This window comes from Aulonocara sp. 'chitande type north' Nkhata Bay, linkage group LG10 (assembly GCF_057382095.1).
Source record: "Aulonocara sp. 'chitande type north' Nkhata Bay isolate Kocher_YH1m ecotype deep benthic linkage group LG10, A_spYH_male_GT1.1, whole genome shotgun sequence".
In the NCBI taxonomy this organism is placed as follows: domain Eukaryota; kingdom Metazoa; phylum Chordata; class Actinopteri; order Cichliformes; family Cichlidae; genus Aulonocara; species Aulonocara sp. 'chitande type north' Nkhata Bay.
In genome coordinates this window covers 21,208,864-21,225,582 of record NC_141353.1, presented here as the reverse complement: position 1 = coordinate 21,225,582, position 16,719 = coordinate 21,208,864, and the positions used below count along the sequence as shown (strand labels likewise).

Here is a 16,719-nt window from a genome sequence, read left to right as displayed (position 1 = left end):
ATATGATTAAGAAAAAACCTTCCGGGGCAAATTTCATCTCACCTGAGTCATTTGCACCTTTTTTTTTTTATTACAAGGAACTTTCTGAAATGAGGATGGATAAAAGAGCGATAGATGAAGCACAGGAGAATAAGGGGGGAAGGGTCTTGAGGGAGTGGCGGATGTGGGGAGGAGGAGGAGGAGAGGGGAGTGTGGGATGGAAGTGTGGAAGAAAGAGGAGGAGGAGGGGGGTTGGGAGGGATCCAAGAGCACCCGACTGGCAAACATCCAGTCGCATCACTCCTTATATGTAATTGCCCCTGCGCTTCACCCAATTAGAGGGCTCCTTATGTTTTTTACAAACTGCTGCTCAAGCAGCCAAATCCTCACAAATGGGGTTGCCAAGGAAACAGCTATGGGTGGCAGCTGCTTCCTTGGTGATTTAGTGCAGGACTAATGGTGTCTGGGTTGATGCGAGAAGACCTTGAAATGATGTTCATGGATGCACATTCGCACTTCGGACACACTTGCAGTTCTTCGGAAGTCCTTGTATTTCAAAGAGTCTGCTGTGTCAATTAAGTGTCACATCTCCAGCACTGGAGTGCGTTAATGCTACGTGGAGCTCCGCAGATCTATGGTTACATGTTGTATGTGTGTAGTAACACTTTGCAGAAGTGTCAAAAATACTGTTAAAACGGACGCATTTGATTAAAGTGGGTTACTCGTGCTTTTGTTTGTCTTTTAGTTTAGTGCATGCAGTGGAGAAGACAGGCGCATTAAAATGTCCACTACAGCTATTGATTGTTTCTCATCCCGGCATCTTTTGAGCTCCATGTTGGTGAACTCCATGCCGATTCAATTTCCTTCTCAATCAACATCTGACCTACTATGTGTATTGCACATAGATGATATGCTGCTGGGTCAGGGGAAGACCGCCTGCAAGTGCATCTGCTTTGGTTGGCTTCTGTAACGTTTCTCACTGCACAGCCAGAGATGCTGATCCATCCAAAATCTGTGTTAAAACAAGCTTCAAATTTGTGACGACAACATGCATTTTTATCAGAACAGAAAGCTGCCCCTAAATGTGCTCTACTCAGAGTTTTTTTATGTATCAAATGCTTTTATGTTTCTTTGGATACTAATTTTAGCTAAAGGAGTTCAGTAATGACTAATGTCAATAAACAACTGGCTAATTGTTTATTGACTGGCCAAGTTTGTTGTAAGTACACTGATAATAGGTATGCAGTATTTATACTGGTCTCACCGCTGCTCTACAGCATGACGTGTAGTATTTACAGTAATCCCTGGTTACACTGCATGCATATAAAACATTATGTCATGTAATGTTTCCACTGTGTAATCACCATTTATGTTTTGGTTAGTGGGGTTTAAAGTATCAATAAAAAGATGACGATCCACTTTTGCTTCTCAAATGGCGAAAAACACAGAAATCCACAGACTTCTATGAAGTTTGTTAAGGCAGTGACTCTGTACTATCTGTGGACCGTTTGTGCTTATGTGTGTAGTTATGCCTTCACCTTAGAAGTCGGATGTCGTAGCTGACTTCACATTCCAGTAGTAGTTTGAAAATCATGGAAAAACAGGTTTTGGTTTGCTCTGTAGTGCAATGAAACTATTACTGTGTCACTCGTGATACGGTGCTTGGTTTTTGTTTGTTTGTTTTTGCACTTAAAAGCACTACTGGAGCACATTCACAGACAAACTGGTCAGTGCTCTGCATATGGTTTATTTAGCCACAGCATTGGTTACAGATAAGTTTTACTCTTTTGCTAATGTTTACTTTAACAGTCAATCTTGGATTGCTGAGTTGGGTTCGGTAGGGTTGCACTGAACTGACTTCAGTTCAAAATTGGAGCTGGAAACTCATAAATCGTTACCTCAACATCAAATGAAATTCACCAGTACCTCCCAAAGGCCTGCTTTGAAGCCCAGATCAATGTTTTGATTGATGCCAGCTCGTTCATGTTAACATCATTAATAATAATTTTACACTGCGTACACACAGAACCTCTAGTGCAAAAGCACCAGTGTTGTTTAACTGTGTGGTTACATGTGATTTGTAAATGTAACCTGGTCCTATGCTGACAAATCACTGGAACTGATTTTTGCTGTAATTTCCAGCACTGCCTCCTCGTCACTTATGACCTCTAAAACTGCTCGCACGATCAGGCTTCACACAACTGCGTGCGTGGACGCACAAAGACGGGAGGGCGTTGGTGTGAGCGGTGTTGAGCTGTTAAGTGATTTGAGTGCTACTAACCTGCACCATGTGAACTGTTTAAAGAGGGCTGTGGGGAAGGTGGGTTCGCGTGTGAGGCCATCACGTGCCTGCAGAGAGTAAACAGCTTTTCCTGCAGTAAGATCATGTGTCCCCATATGCTCATTTTGTGTAATCTCGCTTGTATTTCCAGCCTTACCTCAGTTCCCTTTTGTTTATTATCCTTTCGGCGGTTCGCTTCGTGTTTGCGCTAATTGTCAGATAAACACAGCCACAACAAAAAAGACAATTATACCCGTGATATACATTTATCAGCAATGTCCTCCGTAACAGTGGCACAATTACCAGCAATCAGTCCACCACAAACAAGCCTATGCTGGCTCTAAATGGGCCTCGGGGGGTGAATGCACACATAATCATGACAGGTCTGCACACATTTACCTTACTTAGCAGAAGTCTGTTATTTCAAGCCATTTGATTAGCTGTAGTATTGTAATTTGAAACCCACCTTAAGATTTGATTTGTCTTACAATCCTTGTGATTTTCCTTCTGTTTTCAAAGTTAAAACCCTCGTGGTGGGTGCCAGAATAAAGTGCAAGTGGCAAGCGCCTAATACCTCCTGGATTTGTTCAGCAGTTATACTGGAAGAGGTGGCGCTCTGAGACAGTCTGATACATCACTGAGGATCATTTGCACCTTCATTAGGACAGGAAGCCATTTTCTGCCAAGCCTTTTTTTTTCCCTCCAAGTTTTCATGCTGGCTATTCAACATCTCAACCAGATATTTAGTTTCCAGAATTAATCAGCTGCACACAACATACTATTCTACTTTTCTCCTCCCATTCCCCGCCCGTACCTTCCCCTCTACCTCCTCCCATGCGTCATTCCTCATCAGTAATCTGCCTTAATGTCCTTAGCCTGTCATAGTGTTTGGAGTTCATGCGTCAGCTGACCTACACAGAAACTGGGTCACGACGATGGTGTGGCGGGGCTGGGAAAGCTCTGCTCTTTCTTCCTAAATCTTTCCATGAAGCTTCCGTTCTTCTTGCGTTTCCTGCCATGTTTATAATCATTTCATTTTCCTCCACAAACACATTCAGCTCACTCTTGCTGCATGGCGGTGCTCTAGAAAGTAACGCATTTATTATTAACAGATTTCAGTAATCCAGTGACAGAACTGTAGCAGTAATTAGGAACTATTATCAACCCCAAAGTGATTTGGGGTTGATAATAGACAGGAGGGTGTTTTCTCTCACTCTGGCCTCAAGAAAAAAAACTAGCGTGATATCCAAGAAATGGGAGGAGCTTAGGTAAATGACTAAATGCCACTAAAGCAGTGTGGACATGCTTGAATTTGCAGGCGTGACTTCCCGCTGGTGTATGAATCTGGGATAGCATGGATAATGTTTGTTTAGAAGTACAGGGAGAAGAAAAGTTGTGTTGTAATGCTGTTTATTTACAGTGTGGGTATTTAAAAAGAATTCTAACCTGAAACAGTATTGGGTTTATTCTGAAAAAGCCACATGGGTTATTAGTTAAAAGAGGCAAAATGAGGGAGTTTCCCTTTTCTCTGACCTTTCTTTGCTGTTAGCTGTTGATTAAAAGTCCCCCGTCTGTTTCATATTAACACACTTCCACTGTTTCACAGAGCCAAATCCCCCCACGCTTCCCTCAAAGGCACAAACTTGAAACAGCTGCTTAAAACCAGGCAGCATCAGTCAGCGCTAACGAAGTAAGGACGGGTTTTTCTTGAAAAGAAACTCAGCCATAGGATTACTCGTCGTCATATTGATGTAAATGATTTTTTAGATAGCCTCACTTGAGACTGCGCTACTCGCCAGTTAGCCTTAACATTAAAAGCACCCGTCTGATGCTATGTAGCATCCCCCTGTGTACCTCAGATAAATCTGACCCAGTGCATCCTTTAGGTTCTTTGGGTTGCAGGATGAGGCCTCCTGGTCTTACTTCACCTGTTGTTGGTAATTGGTTAATACATTTTTCTGTTTTTGTATCATAAATGCAGATATGACGACATATTATATTTTTATAACAGTCTACACCTGTTCTCTTTGTCATCCTTTAAGACTCTGAAGCGCAAGGAGAAGGAGTACGAGCACGAGATGGAGCGTCTGGCTCGAGAGAAGATCGCAACGCAGCAGCGGCTGGCCGAGCTGAAGAACGAGCTCAGCCAGAACATGGACGCCATAGAAATCGACAGAGTCCTCAGACAGACCATCCAGCCAGAGGACGACCAGGCGTCCACGTCCACGGCCTCAGGTAAGGGAACAGACTGCAGCAGTTTGTTTTCAAACTGAATCGCAGGAGAGAAGGGTGATCAGAGAAGTTTGTTTTTTGATGTAGCAGTCGTTACATGTGGTTTGAATTTTACTTTTACGTAAACATTCATATCGTGATCACTGTTTCTGCTCTAATCTGCAGAAGGAGAAGATAATTATGAGCAGGACATGGACGAGGACGTTCCCGCCCCTCCTGCTCCCACGCCCCTCCCCAAACCGGCTCCTCCCATTTTACAAGCTCAGCCGCTCATCACCCCTCACCTGGCGATCCAGCACACCACACTGCCTATCCTCACCAGCGCCTCCCCCGTGGGTCCTCCTCCACCTCAAGCCATTGCCCCTGCTCCAGCCCCGGGTCAACCCCCACCGCCACCTCCTCATCCTATCCAGCCCCCAGCCATGCAGGTCCAGCCCACCGTCATCGCTCACGCCACTGTGTCCCATGCTTCAGTCATCCAGGCTGTCAATAATGCCCTTCCCACCAATCACAAACACCTAACGCATATCGCTCCATCACCTGGCCCCAACTCTTCCACACCTCAGCCGATCACAGCGGCTCCGGCTGCCCCTGCCACCGCCACTCACCAGCCAATAACTGCCCAGCCCATCGGACACATCACCGTCCATCCGGTGGCCCACCTGGGCTCTCCTTTGGCATCCCACCTCCCGACTCTCTACCCCCAGGGCATGTCTGTGTCCCAGCCCACGATGGTGGGCCACATCGCCCACACCTTCGCCCACCACACCCTTCCTCACATCCAGGCCAATCCTCAAACTAACACTAACGGCGCCCAGGTGAACAGCGCGACTGTGGTGAGCCAGGGAAGCCCGTCGCTAGGGAAACCCACAGCAGTGCTGGCCCCCCACCCACAGCTGGTTGGACAGGCTACTGTCCTGAACCCTGTCACCATGGTTACAGTCCCAACCTTTCCCGTCAGCACGCTCAAACTGGCCTGAAACAGACAATAATACCTGTAGCGATGGATGTGAGACAGGAGAACGAGTTTTCATCTCCTGTCAGTCGCAGAGTCTCTGACAGACACGTGAACATTTGAGCATCAACTGTTTCTGGACTTTGTGTGATGAATATCTTCTGAGATATTTCAGTCACAGCTCTGTTAGTTTGTGAACAATTACATTAAAGCTGAGTCAGCAGGTCGGGCCATTGTTTGTGAAAATGTGACTGTGACGTTTGTCTCCCCCGCAAACACAGAAACTCTGTTTTACCTTTTTATCTTCCTTCCTTTTCTCTTTATTTTTACCGCCAGAGGCACTAACACAATAAGCTCTGTTTGCACTCAGGCATCAAGGATTTACTTTAACTGGTCATTCAGTCATTTAGGGGAAATGATTACAGCGAGACAGAGAGAGGACTTTGAGCTCGTGTGGGACGTGTAACGTCACTCCTGTGTTTAAAGGGTGGAGCTGGAGTTGGATTCAGTGGTCTCATCCAGATAAATCACACGCAGGGCCGTTTATCAGTCAATTACATCACATAACATTACATAGTTAATTAGGGCTAAAACATTGTCACGTACTGATGCAGTTATTTAGTTTTTTCTACCAGGAACACGACAGGAAAGTTTTTTGTTCTTCCCCTTTTGCCATGATCTAAGTTCGACACGTGGCAGACGAAGTCATTCTTTAAACATCTTGCAAATAGTTTAAGGAAAAGAATTTGAGGATGGTAGTGCAATAAAAAAAACCTGACACGCTGCAGTTCAGAATACAAAAAAAGGAGACAGCACATCTTTTTAAAGGCAAATTCTGCAGTGGAGTTAATTTTTTCATTTTCTTTTTATCCACTACCTCAGAAGGCTTTTATTTTGGAGGGCGACTCCAAAACAGCGATTTGCTCCAGAGAATTGGGGCAGTGATTGCTCGGTTTGGTCAGCGTACAGTAGTGTCTGTTATTGATGGCCCTGTGGAGAAGTTGTGTCATGTTAACCACAAATAAAAGTAGGGCAGTAAGTTTGAAGCGAGCAGGAGCTGAGTCAGAAAAGCAGCTGAGGACAGAAGCTGGCAACTGGGATTTTCCAGCTATTTGTTGAAAAAAATAGTTAAAAGTAGGAAGAGCGTGCAGTGCAGTCAGCTTTGATCTGGTTACCTACACCCACAGTGAAAAGCTTGCCTTCTGCTGGGTTTTTAAAGAAAGATGTTAAAGGCTCTCAGCTATCTTTCACTGCCAGATTCAAAACCTGAGAAGTTGCCCAGTTACCCACAGGTCATTTGAGTGCATCAACTCCCGTCAAGTCTGCACACACTGGTGGTTATTGAGGCTTAAAGCGGCTTAACGAGCCCTCAGGAAACCTCCTAGGACTGCTCCGAAGCTCGTGTTTGTGCGTTTTAATAGGATTGTTTATTAGCTAAGACATTTTGAAACCAACCAAAGGCCTGAGCGAGACTGTATGCAGAAAATTGTCTGCATACCTGCTCTCAAACAGTCAGGCAGGTTTCCTTTTGTCCCTTTGATGAGTGATGTTCCTTCAGCACACTGTGGGGAAAACAGGTTTCCAGCCGCTTTAGTGTAACGCAACAGCTCCCTCTGCTGTCGTTACCCAGGCACACACAGCACACAAGTTTCCGATGAGGCTTTTAAAAATTGTGAAAATGCTTTTTTTTTTTTTTTTTTTTTTTTAAACTTAACAGAACGAAACAAAATTATATGACTGTATGGAAGCTTGTTTATGCCACTAAAATAAAAACAAAAAACACAATGTTGCCGTTCAGACTTCTGAGAACATAACTTTAAATGGTTAATATTTCGAAATTTCAGCTTTCTCAGAAGTTTCGCTCAGCAAGATGACATTTTGAAGAAATAAAAAAATTTAAAAAATTTTTTTTACATTCTTCCAGTGGCAGAAACAACCTTCCATAGATTGAACTATCACTTTATCTACTTGTTTTGGAGGGCGATGCAAGGCCAAAAATACAGCTTTTCATTCCAAGAGAAATTTGGAAGAGATGTACGACAAATGCTGAACACCAAATCTTCAGCCGCAGTCCAGAAAATTTGTTAAAAAAAAAAAAAATCAAATGTATTTAAATTTAAAAAAAAAGCCGAAAGTGTGTTCGTGTGCGAGCGCATTCTCACAGCCTTCTCGCCAGCCTTTTCATCAGATTTCTCTTCGGTATAATGTCGTCAGTCTTGCGTGGCTCTGCTCCTCACCTCCTCTGCTGGTTTCCGTGTGTTACGTATGTATATGTGACTGTTTTCAGTATGTTTTATATTCTGTACTATAGCTAATCCTATTGTACCTGTAGCATGGCTCTGTTTTTTGTTTAGGTTCTTTTGGGAGGGGGGTGTTTACCCTTTGCCCTGTGCATGATTGAATGTGTGTGTGAGCGTGTAGCTAGCAGGTTATTTTTTTACACAGAGGTGATTTATGGTATGAGCCTGTTTGGGTGCTATTGTGTGTGCCTCTACTCAGTTTTCCTGAACACTGTGACAGCTCTGGCAAAACACATCGAGCGAATGGAAGAGACAAAGAATTACTGTCACACTCGTTTTTTTTTCTTTTTCTTTATTCTCCTTTTTTTTTTTTAACATGTAAGGTTTCCATATTTGTGAGTTGGACTGAGACATGAAATGTAGGGGGGCAAAAAAAAGCTGTTGATCCTTTCTTGATAACCTAATAATGTCTAATATTTGAGTTTTTGTAATATTTGTATGTATGTATGAAAGTTTTGTAAATTTGTGATTGTATGCACGTTTTGGCAAATGAGTGTATGTATCTTCAAAATTTTAAAAATGCTTGTTTCTTTTCTTTTTTTGTTTTGTTTTGCATGTAGATTCTGTTTAGTTTCTTTTGATTAGAAGTTTTGTTTTAATGTTTTATTTCTGGGACCATGTACAATACTATATAACGTGGGCAGAATCTTGGACCTCATGCTACATTGATATTATATATGAATATAAAAAACATCTTTTCCCTATGGAGAAAGTTTTAAGTTATATATCGCCTGTACACTTTGGGCTGCCTTTTAGATCTAACTGTCCACTGTTTAAGATAACCATGATAATAATGGATTAAAAAAACATATTAATGAAGAATTATGCTGATGAAATAATAAAGATTCTTAATAAATCTTATTACATTTACAACACATTTTGCTTCTGCGTGAGTGGTTTTCAGAAGAAAAATTTAAACGGGCTTAAGACAGTTTTTTTTACTTGTTTTTTTTTTACAAAACAGCAAAATTGGATATTAAAAATTACAAAACAAGTCAACTCACAAGAAATAAAAGCATGAAAAACTGTTTAAGTTGAAACATTAAAAATAACTTACTTTGCTACAGTGAACACTAGATGGCAGTATGATATGGAGGCCTAAAACTACCATGATCAAAATTAAATGAACAAATAACTTGTTAAATAAAAACACCATAAAATAAAATAAAAAAATACTTTTTTTTGGTAATGTGTTTCTGCATCATTATGCAAATTAGAAAGGTTGTCGATCGAAGTGGAGCAACTTTTCACCTACTGCACATGTCAGAGGGATCGTGTGTTAGACGCAGGGGTTGAACCTTTTTGCTTTCAGTAATTTAGAAGTGTGAGGGCTCATTACAAATTTAAATACGGAAGAAAAGTAAAATAAATATCAACATATTTGTTTTGAATAACTTCTTTACCAAATGAATGATGTATTTATTTTGTTTGTGGCAGCTTTGGTCCATTAACGAGGTTGCTGATAAAGGGATCATGTTCACATGATAAAGAAACAAATCTACCAGTCATAAAAAAGAAATGCAAGTGTTATGTGGTGAAATATGTTTTCACTCTTTGCTTTGCAACAGATGTCTGAAGACGAGGTGCTCCAAGCTGTACTAGAGGCAGCGGTGCCTCCTGCTGTTCAGGAGGACAATGTCAGGGCAGAGCTGGTCTTTCTGGATCAGGATCATTTTCACACACGTCCTTATCATTTAGCACCAATATGTCTCCTATCAAACATGTCTGGGACATTCTGGGTCAGCGTGTTCATCAGTGTGTCTTTTGCATGATGAACACGCCCCAACCAGTCAAACCAGCCCCTCCCTGAGCCTGGATCCACCAGTTAAAAGAGGGGTTTTCCTTCCCACTGTCGCCAAAAGTTTGCTAATAGGGGGTTTTCTGATTGTTGGAGTTTTCTCTGTATTACTGTAAGGTCTTTACCTTATAATAAAAAGCATCTTGAGGCGACTGCTATTGAGATTTGGTGCTATATAAATAAACTTGAACAGCAGCAATCATCATTATCATTGTACAGCTGCAGGCTGCTCATCCAGGAATGGAGAGCAATTCTTCCACACATCCAGGAGTTGGGTGACTGCTTGCATTGGATCACATCTTATATTTACATATGCCATAGTGTTGGTCTATAAACTCTATTTAAAACACTGACTTGTGTTCCTTTTTTAGCTAGCATGTGACTAAAACAGTTGGAGCACTCTGGTTTTTCGAATGGGTGACTCATTCCAAAGTCCAAATCAGTTATCCTGCTGAGATGCTCCCAAACAGCAATACTGAGCTTTTGACTTGCATGTCCTTGCAGTATCCTTAATAGTTATAGAATGTTTTAGGATAAAGTTCATGATTTTTCTTTTCTAAAGGCGTTTAGGATTAGGAGGTTAGATCGGGAGTTAGATCTGGAAAAAACAGGGAAATCTTTTCTAGTATCTTTGGAAAGTCGTGATTCCAACTATGATTCTCACTGCAAGTTATCCTAAGTAAGAACAATTAGAAATAGGCTCAGTTTCAAGCTTGCCAATTGCCAAGGCCTCCTCTGTGACTCTGGGTGCTCCTCGTCTGGCTCCTGTTTCAGGGATGTACGGTGAGAATCAGCAGCCACTTCTATGACTGTGCTGCATCTGCTCCTGAATCCGCTCCAGCACCTCCTGCATCTTTCTCAGCTTAAAAACAAAATAAGAGAGTAAATACAGGTCTGATTACTCATAAGCTAAGTTGATGAATGAATGAATGAATGAATGAAGAGAAACACACCTCTTCATCCTTTTCATAGATCAGTCTTTCCTTCTCAGTGTCAGCGACGGCCAGAGGCAGAGGAAAGTCTGCCTCACTACCGTCCCGATATTTCTCACGCAAACTAAGACCAAACCCACACACACAAAGATATTACAAAAATATCTGACCTCACTGTGCTTAACAGGGTTTTTTTCAAGTTTTTTTTAATATTGGTTTGTGGTGTTGTGCATCCTGCCTCCACCCACCTGCGTTTCCTCTCCAGCACCACCATGCGTGTCATGTTCTGGATGCACTGAGCTCTGTAGTTCTCATAGTGAATTTCCCGCGTCACGTCCTTCAGATCCTGCATGTGCGTCCTCACCAGCATGTTCCTCAGCAGCAGGAAGTCGGAGTGAGCCGGGTTCTCCACTGACCGTGCAACAGCAACATTGTTACCGCATCATACTGGATTCTTTGTTATCAAATGGAACAACAGCCAGGTGCGCAACTGACACAAAATGTACTCTAAGGGGTAATGATTGAGTAAAAGTAAACCAAAAAACATAAAAAAAAAAAAAACTAAAGTAAAATTAAAATTAAAAGGCTTGGGGTAATACCTTCTACCACGCCCCAGGGATAGACGCGACCCCTGAACTTTCGACCTTTACTCTCCACCTGTACGTTACTCCCAATCACAGCAAATGGGATGCTGTTCTGCAAGAAAACAACAACAACAACAACGACGACAAAGAAAAAAGCCCAAACCAAAATAAACCGTCAGCCTTAAAATAGACCAGACAACACATTTCAACCATGACAACGTGAATAAAATGAGGAACCTTAAGTATCTGTTCCTGTGTCTTGAAGTCTTCGTCCTCATCTGAATCACATTCAGGAAACTGGTAGATGTTTATCCCAAACTGCTTGATCTCCTCCCTGATCTGGAGCACATGAACACACATTAGGAGAAGATGTGTAACAGAAATAGATAAACTATATAACAGAGATTGGAGATCAATTACAGAACAGAACTGGGTTGCCAGAGGGTCAAATCGGCCCTGCTGGATAGCTTTGCATAGTTTGAAATTAAAGGAGTCATGAATAATTCCAACTTGGTGCACTGCAATTCCTGCTGTGTTGTGATACAAGGCAGGACGGATCCATGCGTACACCAAACTCTGACCCTAACTGCAGAAATCAAGACTGCTTCAATCCGATCAGACCAGGTAATGCTTTTCCAGTCTTTTTGTGTCTGGTTTCAGGACCCTGTGCAAATTGTAGCTTCAGTTTCCTGTTCGCAGCTGACTGCAGTGCCACCTGGTGTGATAACCTGACATTGTGCTTCAAAGTTCCACATGTGTGTTCAGAGATGCTCTTCTGAATACCTTCACTGTAATGAACGGCTATGTGGGTTAATGTTGCCTTCATGTTAGCTCCAAACAGTCTGACCATTATCCTCTGACATCAACAAAGATTTTTCACCCAGAGAACAGCTGCGGGCTGGATATTTTCTCTTTCTCAGACCATTCTCTGTAAACCCTAGAGATGGTTCTGTGGGAAAATCCCATTTAGATCAGCAGTTTCTTAAGTACTCAGACCAGCCCTTCTGGCCCCCCAAAACTATGTCACATTCAAAGTCTCCTAAATAATCTTTCGTTCCCATTTTGATGCTCACTTTGAACTTCAGCAGGTCCTCTTGGCCATATCTATATGCCTAAATGCATTGAGCTGCTCCTGTGTGATTGGCTGATTAGATATTTGTGTTAACAGAGAGTTGAACAACACCCAGTGAAGCAGCCGTGTGTACATATTGGTATAACTGAGCTGTTACCTTCATCTTCTTTCTGCAGACCTCTGCTGGTGTCAGGCTGTCAGCTTTGGCCAACACAGGAATTATGTTGACTTTTTCATGAAGCGCCCTCATACAGTCCACATCCAGAGGTCGAAGGCTGATAAGAGAAAATAGTCACATACAGAAATGTGCAAAAATAAGAAAAAGTTTAGCTGATGCTGTTGGAACAGTGTTATCGCCGTTTCATCAGTGTACCCATGTCCGAACGGTGAGATGAAGTAGAGGCAGCAGTGGACTCTGTTGTCCTGAATGTTTCTTCTGTTCAGCCCGCTCTCATCTCTGAAGTACTGTTCAAACTGCTGGTCGATGTAGTCGTCTATGTGCCTCCAGCTGATGCAGAAACAGAAAATGAATGAGTGAAACCTGGAGGCACACTGACACTCAATGTCAGCGATGAAATCAAGGGCTACGTATGTGCTTCACGAGTTCAATTCAAATGCCACCAAAATACCAAAGTCTTGCTCGAGTTAAGCTGGTTTGACTGCGAGGAGGAGTTCGTGACCTCACCTTTCTGTGTTGTTGACGGCATCTCCGAACCCTGGCGTGTCTATGATGGTGAGCCTCAGTTTGACTCCTTTCTCCTCAATGCCAACGGTGTGTTTGATGATGGCGACTGTTCGACTGATCCGCTCTGTAAGCGCACGCAGTTTGTTCAAAGACGCATGAGATCACACACGTGACATCAGATTGTGTGTCTACCCCCCCAATACAGAAAGTGAAAAACTAATACTTACCTTCAGCATTGAGAACTTTTCTGTCCTTGTAAAGATCCGTGAGGAACAAACTGTTGATTAGTGTGGATTTACCGAGACCGGACTCCCCTACAGAGACGTTTGAGTAAGGTAATAAATCATCTGTCTTCCTCGGAAGAATTTGTGTCAACAGATAAAGTTACAAGGATTTATGGACGCCACGCTCCCACTAATCAGTGGCGTGTTTTAATGATCGCTGGCAGAGCAGTGATGTCCGTTATCTCCACTTAAGAAGATATTTTTTTAACTTTGTTTTACTCGTTTATCATCACTTAAGTTTTTTGATATTTGATATTTTTGACTTGTTGTGCCTTTTGTAAAACCCTTCCTCCTCAGGAGAGAAATCAGACTCACCTGCGACTATGAGTGTGAATGTGAAGCCTTTCTTCACAGTTTTTCTGTGGACCTGGTTTGGTAATGTGGCAAAACCTACGTACTCCTTGTCCTGATCCTAAAGAAGGAAAATACAAAGATAACATACACATATGGGGATATTTACTGCTTCAATTAGAAATTCTCTCTACATCCTTGAGCTTCAGTGCTCCTTAGTTAATAAAGCAGTCAGATATGGGCCTGAAATGTCCAAACTGGTTATCAGTAGCCCTGTCGTTCTCCTCATGGATACTGTAGCACTTATTATCTTGAATAAATAAACATATATTGTGTCACAATAACAGCCATGACTCTCGCGTCACAGGCTGATCCCTATTGGGCCACAAGCTGGACTGCAAAGGATCACGAAACCTCATTTCACTTTGCCTTTGCCCCAGAAGCTTCGGTGCACCGACGGTGAGCAGACAAGAAAGGAAACCATAGACGCGTCTTAGCTTTAGAGCTTAATATGCTCTTTAAGGGCCAGACAGATGTGATAACCAAACTCGCTTGCCGCTTTTTTTTTCCCTGTGTGAAAGTTGATGTCGTAAACTGTGTTTCTTTGAAAGCTGCATGAAGGAGTTGGAAACTGTTGAACGGGTACTGAAAGTGGGTGTAAGGTTTTAAAGATGTACTACGAAGTAAAGTAACACAGAGGTTCAGGCAACAAACATTTAGAGACATAAACAGCCAGACATTATATAAAATAGTAAAAACATACCTCAGGAGAGTCGTAGGGGTCAAAGCGTCCCCAGGGGCTACGTGGGCGCATGGAAGGGCTGAGCGGCGAGTCCAAAGACACCTGAGAAACAATCTGCCTCCTCAGCGGTAGCTGCTGAAATTCTGGATCTAGTCCCATGTGATTATGCCTGGGAGGGACTGCTGGAGAGCCCCTGGGGTGGAAGGGGATGGTGCGGACCAGAGAGGGAGTCCCAGGAAGGCTGAGGTGTCTCCCGTTGATGGGGCTCCCAATGCCTTCTGCTCCATAGTGGCCTGGTCTCTGGTGCTGTTCACCAGAGTGAGACATGAGAGGCAAATCCCTCATGGCATAAGGATACTGCATGTCCTCCTGGTCCCTTATGGACAGACTGGACAACTAAAACAGAGAGCAGCATGATTTTTCCTCTGTCTGATATTATTTTTTTTAAATTAGGCACAGCAGACGAATATACCTCAGCTGACAGGACTCTTGTGAAAGCCCCTCTCTAATTATGAGTGTGTGGATATATGTGGCTGATAACCGTGCTCTCCTGAAGGTACCGCAGTGATGCTGGGCTGAGGCTGATTTTGGTCATCTGATAGGGGAAAACAGCTCACTTATCTGCCTCTTTTTCTCATTGTGGCTTTGTGTATGTGTCCACAGCCTATGTATGTGTCCACAACATAGACGGATTATCACCACACTCACTCAAGATTGTTGTCTAAGCCTCGTGTTTGCAGTCAAACAAAAAGATGGGTAAGCTGGAGAAACATCGAATCCTAAAACCTGAAGAAAAGTCGCATCATGATTAAAATACTCATCATTCGTGTATCAATCATTGGTCATGGTTGTACCTCTGTCTGTCTGACCTCAGCGAATCAATGGTAATGCTGATATTTTGGCTTTAACAGCAGTAACTGGAGGTGTTTTTCCCCTAAGATAAGCACTAACTAGGCTTCCTGTTAATCTCATAACATTACACACTCCAGACTGCCTGTTGTGAGAAGACAGAAGGTTTCTCACAACAGACCAATAAGATTGTCTTTGTCCTCAGAGGAATTAACTTAATAACTTAAATTTCCAGGGTAGCCACCTGTCCCAGGAGCTCTGTGTCACAAGGCTTTGACAAGGAGATATAAATAACTTAACAAAGAATAGAAGCTGGAATTTATTAAAATGGTAATTGAAGGAGGCCATGAGGGGGTGATCTGTATTCCGGTCATGCAGTAAATGAATCATAATGCTATGACAGTAAAACCATGATTTTTTGGTGTTCCACTGTAATTTTCCTCCCGCCCTTTAGATATCTTTAACACTACTAAAATTAAAATAACCAGGAAACTAAAAAGTCTGATTGTTTGTTGCTCTCTGAATACATGGCCTAATGACGTATCTTTTCTTGCAGTGTTGGACTAAACCCTTCACTGATTAGGTGTGACCTGTGATCTCATTATACCGTTACAAATGCCGTCGTCCATCTGTCCAGGCAGGATGTAGAGACCGTTTGAAGCTGGAGGTTCGTAAACAATAGGGTCAAACCGGATATACCCACAAGGCTGTGAGTGCCGGTTTCTCAGGTTCGTTCAGCATGAAATCTATAGCTAGTTAAAAATAACCCGAATTGTATGTTTTTGTGCTGATTTTGTAGTTTTCCAAAACTTCACTCCACACCTGCTTCCACACAAAATGACTGTACCCTATGATGAGGAGCTAGGATAGGGAATTTCCACCTGCTTTATCCAAGATAAACACCCTGGGCTCTTAAAGTGGTTAAAGGAATGCAGAAAAGCGCCGGCCACGGTGCTGCTGGATTGACCAGGGTTTATCTGGCATTCCTCTACCTGTCAGCTCTCATTACCCACAAAACTTTGCAGTAGGCTTAATCCAGCTTCTAGCGCTCTGACAGGGTTGGGGTTTGGAGATTTAACTCTTAAACACACACATAAGCTCAAACAAACACTACTTCTATAGGCTACTCTACAAAATTGTCCTACCTCCTTGCCCGAGAAAGTTGAAGCTTTGTTTTGAGGAGAGCAAATTGGAAAAAATATATATTAAAAAATTATTTATTCAGGTTTGCTGCATCCATCCTGCACAAGCTAAAAACGTAATCAATTTAACGTTACTACACACCCTGATGTCTAAAAAGTAAATCTGCAATAAAATGCAGAACTGAAATGGAAAAAATAGCAGAAAAATACTAAATGACCCATAACCCCCCATTGTTTATACAAACAGATAAACTGATGAAATTACAGTAAATAAGATGAGAAAACATTAGCTTAAGAATACAATAACCTACAGAGATATAAATCCTTGCAGGATTGTCACAGGCTGCAGCTTCAAATTGGCTGAGCAAATTTTATCTGCTGAAAGTATCAGTGTATGCCAATTCCAGTTGCTTTCTGAAGGAGCCTTGTTCTGTAGACTTGTATATTAACTGGATTATAGACTTACCTTTTTTATTGCTGCGAAATCTGACGGGAGAGGACATGTGCTCCATGCTGCTGGTATTCAAGCTGTCCCTGGATCAGAGGAGGGCAGCGCATGGCTGCAGCACAATGCTGCAGATGCTCTGTGGGCG

General features: G+C 42.5%; 2 protein-coding genes and 1 long non-coding RNA gene across 7 annotated transcripts in view; 2 read left to right on the top strand and 1 right to left on the bottom strand.

Moving 5' to 3' along the window:
* mntb (MAX network transcriptional repressor b) overlaps positions 1-8,408 on the top strand; it is a 22,331-nt gene extending 13,923 nt beyond the window's left edge. For all 3 annotated transcript variants that reach the window (XM_086309021.1, XM_086309023.1, XM_086309024.1), the window contains 2 exons: positions 4,303-4,495; positions 4,658-8,408. In XM_086309021.1, coding sequence (XP_086165147.1) covers positions 4,303-4,495; positions 4,658-5,472 — 1,008 coding nt within the window. In that variant the 3' untranslated portion in view covers positions 5,473-8,408. The remainder of the gene's footprint in view (positions 1-4,302; positions 4,496-4,657) is intronic.
* On the bottom strand, positions 7,536-16,719 carry LOC147320822 (septin-5-like). Of its 3 annotated transcripts, none has more exons than XM_086309018.1 (13): positions 16,593-16,719; positions 16,130-16,152; positions 14,157-14,531; positions 13,418-13,514; positions 13,046-13,132; positions 12,819-12,942; positions 12,507-12,641; positions 12,291-12,408; positions 11,299-11,400; positions 11,077-11,173; positions 10,726-10,888; positions 10,499-10,601; positions 7,536-10,407 (listed from the first exon to the last, which is right to left on the bottom strand). In XM_086309018.1, the coding sequence occupies exons 1-13, from the start codon at positions 16,636-16,638 to the stop codon at positions 10,336-10,338; spliced, it is 1,542 nt and encodes a 513-aa protein (XP_086165144.1). In that variant the 5' UTR covers positions 16,639-16,719; the 3' UTR covers positions 7,536-10,335. The 3 variants fall into 3 exon arrangements, with proteins under 3 accessions (XP_086165144.1, XP_086165145.1, XP_086165146.1); XM_086309019.1 differs by having other exon boundaries at positions 14,157-14,441; positions 16,593-16,679; XM_086309020.1 differs by lacking the exon at positions 16,593-16,719 and adding an exon at positions 16,438-16,455.
* LOC147320820 (uncharacterized) overlaps positions 15,581-16,719 on the top strand; it is a 35,872-nt gene continuing 34,733 nt past the window's right edge. Inside the window, exon 1 of the long non-coding RNA XR_015131293.1 lies at positions 15,581-15,712. This is a non-coding gene — a long non-coding RNA (uncharacterized LOC147320820). The remainder of the gene's footprint in view (positions 15,713-16,719) is intronic.